Here is a 14,039-nt window from a genome sequence, read left to right as displayed (position 1 = left end):
CTCAGCAGAGCAGTGGGAAGCACAGGATAAAATGAGACCTGGTCAAAAAGAAGGGCTTCAAACCACTGATCCTGAGGGTGGAGGGGGCCAGCCAGTGGTCCTGGGAAGGTAGATTCTGGGCTGATTGCTAAGATCTCCTCCACCTGCTGTGGGAATAACCTGAGGCAAGTTTCTTGACCTGCTCTGCCCCAGGTCCTATCTGCAATATGGAGAGAGTAATAAGATCTCATCCCACTGTATAAGAAGTATCCTATGAATGTATATATGGAGAGTCAGTGCACATTAGAACAGTGCCTGATCCTAGGAAAGCTACAGAAATGTCATTATGTAAATGAATAAAGTGGAGTCCCCACTGTAGTTGTCCTGGGTCATCTCAGAACCTCATTATTATTCACACCAGTCTCTCAGCACCCTCAGGAGCTCGGCGTCCTCCTCCCAAGCATCTGCTCCTCACTTTCCTCTTCTTGTCCAGCAAGTGTCTTCCGAACCCACTCACCTGCTTGAAAACCTGGGGCTTCTGGAATGTCTCTAGCTCAGTACTGTGAGACCTCAGCCAGCCCCAAATCTTCTCTCAGAGATTGCACATGCGGTTCATTGCTCAAGCCCCAAACCCTGCTTCTAGATTCAACATTGGTGCCACAGGCTCCTCTTGTGAGAGGCAGATGGTTCCAGGAGAGCGGAGAAGCACAGCCTGGCACAGGTTGCAGAGGTCTCAGCTGAAAACAGGGACCTGGAACACTTAGCACTCCCAGACAGAAGAATCCTGTGCTGACTCCTTCCACCATTTGAAAATGAAAGCTTACAAAATGCAACCCTAGCAGACTTTGCCCTGCCCTCTGGACGGTGGACCCTAGTTACCAGGAAGGAAACAGCATGATCAGAGCCACAGAAACAAGGCAGGTACAGATACACAGACCCACTCTGCTGGGGGGACACTGAGACACAGACTCAATAGTCCTTTGTTGAACAACTGCCACTCTCCGGGTTGGGTAGCTTCTAGACCAGAAGTAAGGAGTGTATGTGGCACAGCCAAGATTACAAAAGCCTTATTCTTGTGGCTACTTGTACTTTGTGTTCACTACCAAAACTATTCTGTTGGTTGGTGAATGCTGTCATCTGGTGAAGGCTATGTGGCAGGAGCCTTTGAAATGCCCCAGTGTAGCTGCTTTGCTTTTCTTCACCAGAAGATGACCCAAGTGCTCCCCACAGAATGGCAATGGAGGGGTTAATCCTGAGCATCACAAAATCTTCCAGGACCAGCTCCAGGACCCTGACACTTCCCCAGCTGAATGGACAGCACCCTGTGGCTTCTTAATAATATACTATCATCCAAGGCCTAGGTGGACCATTCAGCCCCTTCCCACCAGTGTGCACCAGGAAAGGTGGATTCCGTGGTCTCTGAGAGAACACCGTGGAGCACTAGGGCTTCCCCTCCAGCCCCTCCCTTCCTGCAGTTCCCATCTCAGTAAAGGATACCTGGGGCCACCCAGTTATGCCTGCCAGAACCTGGAGGGTCATTCCACCACACTCTCCACTTTCCCACCCAGTCTGCTGTCAGTGCACCAGAAATTTCAAGACTTTTCTTGAATTCATATCCATGGCTACCTTCTAGCTCCACACCCATCTCACTGCCCCCCTGACCCAGACACAGTTTCCCTGCTTCCTAATGGGCATCCCCTACCCACCTCCAGCTCGGCCCTCTCAAGTTCATTTTCTTTTTTCCATCCAAGGTTATACCCTCTCAAATCATCTTATATCAGCTCTTCTTCACGCCTTCCAGGGACTCCCCTGCTAAACCTCAGCCAGCCCCAGCTTTCTCTCTGACCTCATTCCACTGCTCCCAGTACTCCCTCCTGGCCTGGCAGCATTCCTCCAGTTCAGGGAGCTTTCCCAGCGTCAGGTCTTCTCACAAGTCCCTGGATGTTCCTGTTCTCTGTCGTCCTCCAATCTGGTCACCATTCCAGTCTCACCTAAAGTGACCTTCCTCAGAGCAGCCTTCAACAACCTGCTCGTTCCCTTATGTGCCCCATACACATGCTTGTTGGGGTTTAGTGGTGCCCTGTTCTCCTCCACAGCCCTGATCTGTGATCTGTGGTATGTCTGTGGCATCCACAAAGGGAGGCACTGTGTGCCCTGGTCACATGTCCAGCACACAGCACTCAGGAACCTTTCCTGAGCTCATGTGCAGAGAAGTCACCTCAGCAGCATGTTGGTTTCTCTGTCCAATTTGGAAAACACTTCAGTCCACTGAGAAACAGGAAGACTTAACTCTGACCTAAACTAGTCAGCCACAGGGTGGATGCACCAACTGCACCAACTTCCCCCTCTTTTGTTCTTCCTACCCCAAACATATATGCAGCACCGAGCTAGAAAAATGTCAGACTCAACCACCTTGTTTGCTCCTTCAAGCCTGCCCAGTGCTTGGGTGTTCATGTGTTAAGTGACTGGCGTTAAAATACCAGTTTGGGCTAGAGCCTCCCTGGCCCCACTTCTGCCAGGTTGTTGTCATTATTGTCTTCATTCTATGGGTGAGGAAACCAATGTCTCAGAGTTCCACAGCCATGCATCCAGCAAAGCCTCTCACGGCCTGTGTTCACTCTCAATTGTTCTGAATGATCCACTCTATCTGTTTTCATGAAGCAAGGGCCCGTTGGTGCATGGGAGTGATTGGTTTCCACCCAGAAATCTGGTCTGAGATATTAAACTCTGGGCAAACCCGGGGCTTCTACATATACCTGAATACATGCCACATTATCATCCCCAAAGGTATATTCTGCCAATATCCACTTAGACTCAGGAATATTGGGAAAATCCATCTCCAGTGGGGGCGGGGCACGACAAGGGCCAATATCATCCTCCAAGTCCACCCTCCACTGCCACCGCCAATCTCTGCCCAATGGGGAAATTCCTCAAAGCCTGAAAACATAGTGGAATTTTGCAAAAAGTCAGAGGGAAGAAAACCAAATGTTATTGAATACCTACTAAGTGCCAGGGACTGCACTACACAAGTTGTACTTATGACACTTAATTCTCACATATGCGGAGATGAAAAAAGACAGGAGACCTGCCATCTAGTAACCTTTTATCCAGGACCTTCCTGGAGAGAGGGCTGGAGCTGCAGGGATACAGCTCCCCACACCCTCACACGCCCTAGTCCTCAAGCCCAGCCCAGCCCCAGCTCCATACAACACAGGGTGAAAGAGGAACAGGGGACCTTGGACTCAGACATGGCCCAGCATGACTGAGCCAGAAAGCTTATCTCCCCTGAATGCAGTCTCTGGATCCCATGTTGGGAGAAGAGGGGAAGGAATGACAAAGCACAGGGAAGGTTTTCCTGAAGGACGCTGGAAGGACACCTGAAGACTCTGCAGGAAGAACACCACATAGCTGGCTTCACTGCCCTCCCCTTGCTCAGCAGGCTCAAATTCCAGCTGCTTTATCCACAAACAATGTTCATTGTCCATGAATGATTTTTCTTGCTCAAAATAAATTATCCTGATGGAAGTAGGATTAATATTATACTTTCTACTTTCATAGCCATATAATACATCTTATGTTTAGTTGTTCCAAGTTCTTCTGAGCAGTTCCAGAAAACATGCCATAAAACACGGGCTCCAGTAAAATGAAGTGTCATTTCATAATGTGCCAGTTGGAGGAAAGGATTAAACCCACTTATTACAGACATCCAATAAAATAATGTTTTATTTAGATGTGGTGGAGGGAGAACTATCATTTTCTTTTAGGAAGATATGTCACCACGATTTTTCATGGTTTTTCATGAGATTTTCCTCCACCAAATCATTTGAAGTAGCCAACACCTTTTTCATGTAGGTCAAGATTTATTAACTTGAATTCTAACAGTTCACAGATCGGCGGCTAGAGACCCTTTGTTAGTATTACAGCAGGTGGCAGAATAGCACAAGTGTTTGGTTTCTCTTCCCAGAGCGTCCCTGATGGTTTAGACCAGGCTCAATATAAAGAAAAAATAGGGGGCTGGCAAACTACTATGGGCAGCATGGGCTTGGGGCATGCCCCACACTCCAGGAGGAGGATCCCCAAGTTCAGGAGTCCCACAAAGCAGGGAGTTCTCCTGCTGAACTCTCGGGGCAGACACTGCATAAAGTGTTTCTTCTTGTCTGCCTGCTTCCCTTGCCTTTTCCTTTCCCCCACTGTCCCCTCCTAGTCACAGATGTCCTACCACAGAGAACCCTGCTCTGTGGCTTCATAGCTAGGAGGTCCTCCAGGACAGCCCACAGGGCCAAGTAACCTTTCACTCACTCCTTTTCACTCCCAACTTCTCAGCCACAGGAGTTATGGGTGAGTGTTACCACTACTGTAAAAGCCAGGGTAACAGGGCCCACCAAGCTGCCTGGGCTCTGGTCTCCCTGAAGACCAATCCACACCCTCTCAGATGTAAACATGGATGGATCTCTTCGGCATCTCGTGTGCTGTCCAGAGGAACCTTTGTTGGGTTTTGGAATCCTACTAGTTGTAAACAGAAAGAGGGAGACAAATGGAAGGACTCATTCTGCCATGATGCTGACCTCACTCCTCCCAAGAATGATGGTTTTAACCATTCTTTCTGGAATTACATAGGCAGCTGGTCCACTAGTTTCAAAAGTTTCCTCTTTTTTGTGTGGATAATTTGTATCATATCCATACCTTCCTTTCCCCTCCATTTCAAAGGAAACATACCCATAGCCCATCTAAAAGGAATCCAGTGTCATAAAGCCACAAGGTATACCAAAGGAGGAGATGAACATTTCAGAAAATATATTAACATATATAGTATTTAAAATACATACAAAGATCCCAAGGAGTACATTTATAACTTTATTGTTGGGGCAAGCATTTTGATAAATTTGAAAATTCCTCCACTACATTTTCCCACGTACTCTGTGCAGTGCAATGCCCTCCTCCAAGGTACAGTTCAGTTTAGATATTTGTATCATGCAGTGTCCGATCAGGAGGCAAAAACCACATCACTCATTTTAACATGGAAAATTTGATTTAAAGAATTATTATTATTATTATTATTATTTATTTTTTAAAAATGTTGTTTTTTTTATTTGCAAGAGAAAGAGAGCAAGAGAGAAAGATCATGAGGGGGGTGAGGGGTAGAGAGAGGTAGACTCCCCACCAAGCAGGGAGCCCAATGTGGGACTAGATCCTGGGACTCCAGGATCCTGACCTGAGCTGAAGGCAGTTGCTTAACCAACTGAGCCACCCAGGTGCCCTGATATAAAGAATCATTAAGCAATGGTTTTAACTATGAAAGAAGTAAAAGAAAGCTCTAAGGAAACTGAAAGTAGGAGATACAGGAAGTAGAGCTACCTCTAAAAACAGAAGACATTTGAGAGAATAAGTCTGATGCTCTATTTATTGGAGAAGGTGGAACTGGGGTTGTCACGTAGGGAAAGAAGTTCACCAATATGCCACAGACCAAGGCTGCTGGGCAGGAAAACTCTCACTAGAGAACTGGCAAGAGTCCCTGGGAGGCAGCCTTCTAGAACTGCTACAATGTACAATTGTAGTCTGTTACAATACCATACTCATTTACCTAAAGGCTAGAGAAGCTAGGTCTTCTCCAGGCCACTGGCAATAACATCATAAGATAAAGGGGTGAAAACACTGAGAATGGGACATCTGGGTGGCTCCACGGGTTAAGCAACTGACTTTGGCTTAGGTCATGATCCCAGAATCCTGGGAGCAAATCCCGCATGGGGCTCCTTGTTCAGTGGGGAGCCTGCTTTTCCTTCTGCCTGCCACTCCCCCTGCTTATGCTTGCTCACTCTCTCTGACAAGTAAATAAATAAAGTCTCTTTGAAAACATAGCAAAAGAAGAAGAAAGTTTTGTCCCCAGCTACGTCTTACTCTATTCCTCTGGTGCCTGCTAGGAATTCACAGTGCTGAGACAGCCAAAATCTGACTTGTATAGGCCTCCATGGATGAAGCCAACTGAAAAAGGAGGAATGCCTAGAACGCTGGCCTCCTTCGAAGATTCTTGGCTGAAACTGGCCAGATTCTTACTGTAGCTCAAGGCTCTCATCTAGGGAATAAATGTTTAAATTTCAAGGAGAAACAGGCACATGTGGTGCTCATGTACTTCATGAACTCCTAGCCTCCTTGTCCTTACCACAAGCTATCCCATATATTACTGTCCTGCTCATTAAGGCTACACTTTCCTCCTTGTTTTGTAGTTGCACTGGGTATATTGATATGACCCAAATGAAGTGGGGACAAACCTTGGCCTGGTGGCCTTTTGCCACTAGAGCATCTGTCCCCAGGCCTCTCCTTTCTCCTACGAAGACACCTATGAAGGTGTCTGGAGTAATCTTTTCATTTGCTGTCACAGGGTTTGCTGGCCAAACCCAACAGTGCACTAACTGGCAAAGGTGGTGCCAAGTGTGCCACATGGCAAAAATGAAACATTTATGACATCCAGTATCAACAAGCAGGGCACATACATTGAATCAAAAGGCAAAGAACGGATGATGGGCAGATTTCATACCTCCAGATTCTCAGCTTCATTATATACCATTTTACTCATACTGGAACTTCCATATAACAGCATAACAACTCCACCTTATCACCCATCTACATGGCTACACCTACAAGTGAAAAACTTTTCATTCTTTCCCCAAAATGGAAAAGACAGGCAGTCCCAAGCATTGAACTGAACAGTTTTATTTAGTATTTAAGTCCAGCCGCAATCTTTTGACTATTCTGTTACCTAGAGATTACATTTGAAATATCACCATGGATGACTTGTGTAAATCACACTGGTAAGAAGAAGGAAGAATGAAAATACATAATTAATACAAATGACCTGACAAGAAAGAAAAAAATATGCAAAACTACTATAGTCCTTTTCCTACTTTTGGTTATAGTCAGGAACTGAGATCTGTGGTTTCCTTCTTCCACATCTGATTCTGTGTATTCTCATCTCTCCCAGAATCACAGCAGGTCACAGTCCTGTACCTTGGAAGTGGATACACATTCATTCCTGAATGTCTGAGTCCTTAATAGTCTGGCTTCCTTGTGTTTCCTGTGGTTTCCATTCACCTTTACAAGTGGACTAGAAGTACTGGGAAGCAGTACATAGATCCTGGACTGTACTCATGGTCAAAGCTTTCTTTAATTCATCTGGGGTCTGAAAACGCTCTTCTTCATTCACATCTTTATTCTGGTAGCAGTTTTGTACTCTCCAACTGGTTCTCTCCAACTCACAAGGGAACCCAAATTCTCATCTTCTCATCCCTGAATTAATGCAGCACTAGTATTTCACAAATAACAGATATAGACAAAGGTTTATTAAGATAAGTACGTCTCATCCATCCCAGAATAGGAAAGATATACAATAGAATATTACGTTCCACTCCTCTTAAAGTCCATCAGCCATACATTTCTTCAGAAATGTTTAGATAGACAACATCTCTAGTCAGAATGCACATTTCCTAAAATAAAGCTGATGACTCACTCATAGCCTCTGGGTTTATCTGTACAACACAAACTGCATAAAATAAACACCCTTGAATTCTTCAGAGTAATTCAGACCTCATCTCATTTCATACCAAAGCAGTATAAAGATTCCACAAAATAATTTTCATGACCAGAAGAAACATGACTTTCAATAGCAAAATTCAGCCTATCCCATATAAGCTCAAAAAGTCAACATTTATCTTCTAATACCTGAGCTTAAGGCATGAACTATGTTCATAACCACAACCCAGCAGTCTACACCCAGAAGAGAAGGGCAAGGCACCAGGTCTTCTAGGACTAACTTCAGAGGCTATTACTCTTGGGAGTCTGCAGCTCCAGAAGGAGCCACCATGAGGAATCTGGGACAGTGTTGGAGCATTATGGGGACATAGCTTCAGAGCCACAGGGGAGCAATGGAGATTCAGCCCCTAGGAGAGCACCATCAACACCACAGCCTGAACTGGACCCTTGCCCACAATCTCCTCTGAAGAGCAAGGAGTGTTGTTAAGGAGTACAGGGGTCTTCACAGACCCACCTACCCCAGGGCAGAGGACAGAGACATATCTCTTGACCTCAATGTGAAGTACAGAAAGAGTCCCAGATGAGGAAGAGAGAGGGAAGGAGAAAATGTGGGAACCACCAGTCATGCTGTAGAATGAGACATCCCCTTCATTCAGATCCAGGAAAACCACTACCCTCTGGGGAATTGGCACAAGGAGTTCTGCATTATCAGAGAGGGACAGAGTATATTTGCATACAGCCCCACAACCCAGATCCCCTTTTCTGGTGATTCCTTGTGCCACCTCTTCCTCTCCACATCTCTCTTACAGATCCCCAGACCCCACTCACTTCATTCCTGATCTCCACCACCCAGTAACAGTGCCCTGATTGATGCCCTCCTGATCTAAGATGCTACACTGTTTTTCTGGGTCCTTAGTTGTTTCTTTCTAGGTCACACAAGACTTTTCATCAGACACAGAAAGGTTTGGATCTGCATACCCCGGATACAGAGTGACAGACACTGCAGAGACAATTGACAATCATTTGAGTTCTCCCCTAGCCTTATAACAAGGCACACATGAACCACCCCCACCACCGGACACCTAGATGCATGTGGGAAAGGTTAAAACTCCTGAGATGATGAGAATCTTGTGACTCAAGAAGACATGCCACCCACCAGGAGAAGTAACTAAGGGCTGATCCAGAATTTTGATAGGTCACAGGCATTTGAGGACAAATCTGGACTCCAACACTGAAGGATATTTTATTTATTTATTTATTTATCTATTTATTTATTTATTCTCAGCATAACTGTATTCATTACTTTTGCACCACACTCAGTGCTCCATGATCCTTGCCCTCTATAATACTCACCACCTGGTACCCCAACCTCCCAAACCCCAATTTCAAACCCCTCAGATTGTTTTTCAGAGTCCATAGTCTCTCATGATTCACTTCCCCTTCCAATTTCCCCCAACTCCCTTCTCCTCTCTAACTCCCCATGTCCTCCATGCTATTTGTTATGCTCCACAAATAAGTGAAACCATATGATAATTGACTCTCTCTGCTTGACTTATTTCGCTCAGCATAATCTCTTCCAGTCCCGTCCATGTTGCTACAAAAGTTGGGTATTCATCCTTTCTGATGGAGGCATAATATTCCATAGTGTATATGGACTACATTTTCCTTATCCATTCGTCTGTTGAAGGGCATCTTGGTTCTTTCCACAGTTTGGTGACCGTGGCCATTGCTGCTATAAGCATTGGAGTACAGATGGCCCTTCTTTTCACTACATCTGTATCTTTGGGGTAAATATCCAGGAGAGCAATGGCAGGGTCATAGGAAAGTTCTATTTTTAATTTCTTGAGGAATCTCCACACTGTTCTCCAAAGAGGCTACATCAGCTTGCATTCCCACCAACAGTGGAAGAGGGTTCCCCTTTCTCCAAATCCCCTTCAACACATATTGTTTCCTGTCTTGTTAATTTTGGCGATTCTAACTGGTGTAAGGTGATATCTCAATGTGGTTTTAATTTGAATCTCCCTGAGGGCTAGTGATGATGAACATTTTTCATATGTCTGATAGCCATTTTTATGTCTTCACTGGAGAAGTGTCTGTTCATATCTTCTGCCCATTTTTTGATATGATTATCTGTTTTGTGAGTCTTGAGTTTGAGGAGTTCATTATAGATTCTGGTTATCAACCCTTTGTCTGTACTGTCATTTGCAAATATCTTCTCCCATTCCGTGGGTTGCCTCTTTGTTTTCTTGACTATTTCCTTTGCTGTGCAGAAGCTTTTGGTTTTGATGAAGTTCCAAAAGTTTATTTTCGCTTTCGTTTCCTTTGCCTTTGGAGAATATCTTGAAAGAAGTTGCTGTGGCTGATATCGAAGAGATTACTGCCTATGTTCTCCTCTAGGATTCTGATGGATTCCTTTCTCATGTTGAGGTCTTTTATCCATTTTGAGTTTATCTTTGTGTACGGTGTAAGAGAATGGTCGAGTTTCATTCTTCTACATATAGCTGCCCAGTTTTCCCAGCACCATTTATTGAAGAGACTGTCTTTTTCCACTGCATATTTTTTCCTGTTTTGTCAAAGATTAATTGACCATAGAGTTGAGGGTCCATATATGGGTTCTCAACTCTGTTCCCTAGTCTATGTGTCTGTATTTATGCCAGTACCATGCTGTCTTGGTGATCACAGCTTTATAATAAAGCTTGAAATCAGGTAACATGATGCCCCCAGTTTTATTTTTGTTTTTCGACATTTCCTTAGTGATTCGGGGTCTTTTCTGATTCCATACCAATTTTTGGATTATTTTCTCCTGCTCTCTGAAGAATACCAGTGGAATTTTGATCATAATGGCATTAAAAGACTAGATTGCTCTAGGCAGTATAGATATTTTAACAATGTTTATTCTTCTGATCCATGAGCATGGAATGGACTTCCATCTTTTTGTGTCTTCTTCAATTTCTTTCATGAGTGTTCTGTAGTTCCTCAAGTACAGATCCTTTACCTCTTTGGTTAGGTTTATTCCCAGGTATCTTATCTTGGTGCTATAGTAAATGGAATCGATTCTCTAATTTTCCTTTTTGTATTTTCATTGTTAGTGTATAAGAAAGACACTGATTTCTGTACATTGACTTTGTATCCTGTGACATTGCTGAATTGCTGTATGAGCTCTAGTAGTTTGGGGGTGGAGTCTTTTGGGTTATCTATATAAAGAATCATGTCATCTGCGAAGAGAGAGAGTTTGATTTCTTCATTGCCAATTTGGGTACCTTTTATTTCTCTTTGTTGTCTGATTGCTGTTGCTAGGACTTCTAATACTATGTTGAACAAGAGTGGTGAGAGTGGGCATCTTTGTCTTGTTCCCATTCTCAAAGGCAAGGCTGCAACTTTTTCCCATTGAGGCTGATATTTTCTGTGGGTCTTTCATAGATTTTATGAAGTTCAGGAATGTTCCCTCTATCCTTATACTTTGAAGTGTTTTAATCAGGAACAGATGCTGGATTTTGTCAAATGCTTTTTCTGCAGCAATTGGGAGGACCATGTTGTTCTTCTCTCTTCTCATATTAATTTGTTCTATCACATTGATTGATTTGTGAATGTTGAGCCATCCTTGTAGCCCAGGGATGAACCCCACCTGTTCATGGTGGATAATCTTTTTAATGTGCAGTTGGATCCTGTTGGCTAGGATCTTGTTGAGAATCTTAGCATCCATATTCATCAGTGATATTGGTCTGAAATTCTCCTTTTTGGTAGGGTCTTTGCCTGGTTGGGGGATCAGGGTGATGCTGGCTTCATAGAAAGAGTCTGGAAGTTTTCCTTCTGCTTCAATTTTTCGAAACAGCTTCAGGAGAATAGGTGTTATCTCTTCTTTGAACGTTTGATAGAATTCCCCAGGGAATCCGTCAGGTCCTGGGCTCTTGTTTTTTGGGAGGTTTTTGATCGCCGCTTCAATCTTGTTACTAGATATCAGTCTATTCAGGTTGTTGATTTCTTCCTCGTTCAATTTTGGGAGATTATAGTTTTCCAGGAATGCATCCATTTCATCTAGGTTGCTAAGCTTATTGGCATATAACTGTTGATAATAACTTCTGATGATTGTCTCTACTTCCTTGGTGTTCATTGTGATCTCTCCCTTTTCATTCATAATTTTATGAATTGGGGCTTTCTCTCTTTTCTTTTGGATTAGTGTGGCCAATGGTTTATCAATCTTATTGATTCTTTCAAAAAAGCAGCTTCCAGTTTCACTGGTATGTTCTACTGTATCTCTGGTTTCTACCTCATTGATCTCACTCTAATTGATTATTTCCCTTCTTGTGTTTGGAGTTGGTTTGATTTGTGGTTGATTCTCCAGTTCTTTAAGGTGTAGAGAGAGCTGCTGTGTTCTGGATTTTTAGTTTTATTGAGGGAAGCTTGGATGGCTATGTATTTCCCCCTTGCCACCGCCTTTGCTGTATCCCATAGGTTTTGGACCTAAGTGTCTTCATTCTCATTGGTTTCCATGAATTGTTTCAGTTCTTCTTTGATCTCCTGGTTGATTCAAACATTCTTAAGCAAGGTGGTCTTTACCTTCCAGGTGTTTGAGTTCCTTCAGAACTTTTCCTTGTGATTGAGCTCCAGTTTCAAAGCATTGTAATCTGAGAGTATGCAGGGAATAATCTCAGTCTTTTGGTATCGGTTGAGTCCTCATTTGTGAATCAGTATGTGGTCCATTCTTGAGAAGATTCCGTGTGCACTTGTGAAGAATGAGTATTCTGTTGTTTTAGGGTGGAATGTTCTGTATGTATCTATGATGTCCATCTGGTCCAATGTGTCATTCAATGCTCTTGTTTCTTTATTGACTTTCTGCTTCAATGATCTGTCTATTTCTGAGAGAGGCATGTTAAGATCTCCTACGATTAGTGTATTCATATATATATGACTCTAAATCTTGATTAACAGTTTTCTTATGTAATTGGCTGCTCCAATATTGGGGGCATAGATATTTACAATTGTTAGATCATCTTGGTGCATAGTTTCTTTAAGAATTATGTAGTGTCCTTCTGTATCTGTGACTAAAGTCTTTAGTTTAAAATCTAATTTATCTGATATGAGAATTGCTACCCCGGACTTCTTTTGAGGCCCATTGGCATGAAAGATGCTTCTCCATCCCTTCACTTTCAGTCTGGGTGTATCTTTAGGTTAAAAATGGGTCTCTTGTAGACAACATATGGATGGGTCCTGCTGTTTTATACAATCTTCAGCCCTGTTCCATTTTATGGGCGCATTTAGGCCATTCACATTGATAGTGATTATTTATAGATACGTTTTTATTGACATCGAGTTACCTTTGAAGCCTTTCTTTCTGTAGATTGTCTCTATATTTGTGTTCAATGCTATTAGGATTTTTCCTCTTTTGTCGAACCCCCCCTTAATATTTCCTGCAGTGTCGGCTTGGTGGTTGCATAGTCTTTTAAGCCTTGCTGGTCTTGGAAACTCTTTATCTCTCCATCCATTTTGAATGTCAGTCTTGCTGGATGAAGTATTCTTGGCTGCGTGTTCTTCTCATTTAGTGCCCTGAATATATCTTGCCAGCCCTTTCTGGCTTGCCAGGTCTTTGTGAACAGGTCTGACATTATTATGTTGGACTTTCCTCTGAAAGAAAGGAGCCTCTTTGTCCTAGCGGCCTTCAAGAGATTATACCTACAATTATGATTCGTCAATTTGACTATAAGGTGTCGTGATTTTTTTTTTTTTTTTGAATCTATAATCTTGGGTGGAGACGTTCAGCTTCTAGTACATGAATGCTGGTTCCATTCACAAGATTGGGAAAATTTTCATGAAAGACTTGTTCCACTATATCTTCTATACTTTTTTCTTTCTCCTCCCCTTCAGGGATTCCAATAATTCTGACATTGGAATGCTTCATGGCATTATTTATTTCCCTGATTCTGTTTTTGTGGTTCTAAACTATTTGTTCCAGGTTTCCTCCTGATCCTTTCTCTCAATCTGTTTGTCCTCCAGATCACTAATTCTATCTTGTCTCAGTTACCGAAGCTTTAAGAGAATTTAGATTAGATTGGAACTCATTGAGAGCATTGTGAACCTCCTCCCTTTTAGCTTTAAGCTCCGCCCTAACATTGTGAACATCCTGTCTGGTTGCTTTCAGCTTGGCCCTAATCAATTCCATTTGGTCATCCATGGCTTTCTCCAACCTACCTATTGCCTGGATAATTGTTAGCCTGAATTCTCTTACCAATATATTGTCTATGTTGATAGCCATTAGCTCTGTTGCAGAAGGTCCATCCTCTGTATTTTTCTTCTGTTGGGCATTCCTCCTCCTAGTCATTTTGGTGAGAGATGAATGAAACGATGTAGCTGGATGTATTGACTGTGGTGCAGTCAAGGTGCACCCTGGAACACTTCTGAGCAATCAGGATTCCCCACCCAAAAGAGAGACAAAACAAAAGAAAAAAAAAAAAAGAGAGAGAGACAGTAAAGAAAGAGAAGGTTCAGCCCAAATGGGCCCCAATGTAAGATTTATGAAGTAGACAAACAAAAACAGACAA

General features: G+C 43.2%; 3 protein-coding genes across 3 annotated transcripts in view; 2 read left to right on the top strand and 1 right to left on the bottom strand.

The window, feature by feature from the left end:
• The window catches only part of LOC309865779 (butyrophilin-like protein 1), a 507,893-nt gene extending 505,802 nt beyond the window's left edge, over window positions 1-2,091 (bottom strand). Inside the window, exon 1 of the mRNA XM_082732589.1 lies at window positions 1,686-2,091. Within this exon, the coding sequence (XP_082588715.1) occupies window positions 1,686-1,711 (26 nt within the window). The 5' untranslated portion in view covers window positions 1,712-2,091. The remainder of the gene's footprint in view (window positions 1-1,685) is intronic.
• Window positions 1-14,039, top strand: part of LOC309865787 (endogenous retrovirus group K member 7 Env polyprotein-like) — a 1,143,634-nt gene that overhangs the window by 158,216 nt on the left and 971,379 nt on the right. The window lies entirely within an intron of this gene.
• LOC309865789 (butyrophilin subfamily 3 member A3-like) overlaps window positions 1-14,039 on the top strand; it is a 488,935-nt gene that overhangs the window by 376,875 nt on the left and 98,021 nt on the right. The gene's annotated exons all lie outside the window — the stretch shown is intronic.

Source organism: Mustela nivalis (genome assembly GCF_964662115.1).
Source record: "Mustela nivalis genome assembly, chromosome: 5".
Classification (NCBI taxonomy): Eukaryota; Metazoa; Chordata; class Mammalia; order Carnivora; family Mustelidae; genus Mustela; species Mustela nivalis.
This window is presented reverse-complemented; position numbering and strand designations above follow the sequence as displayed.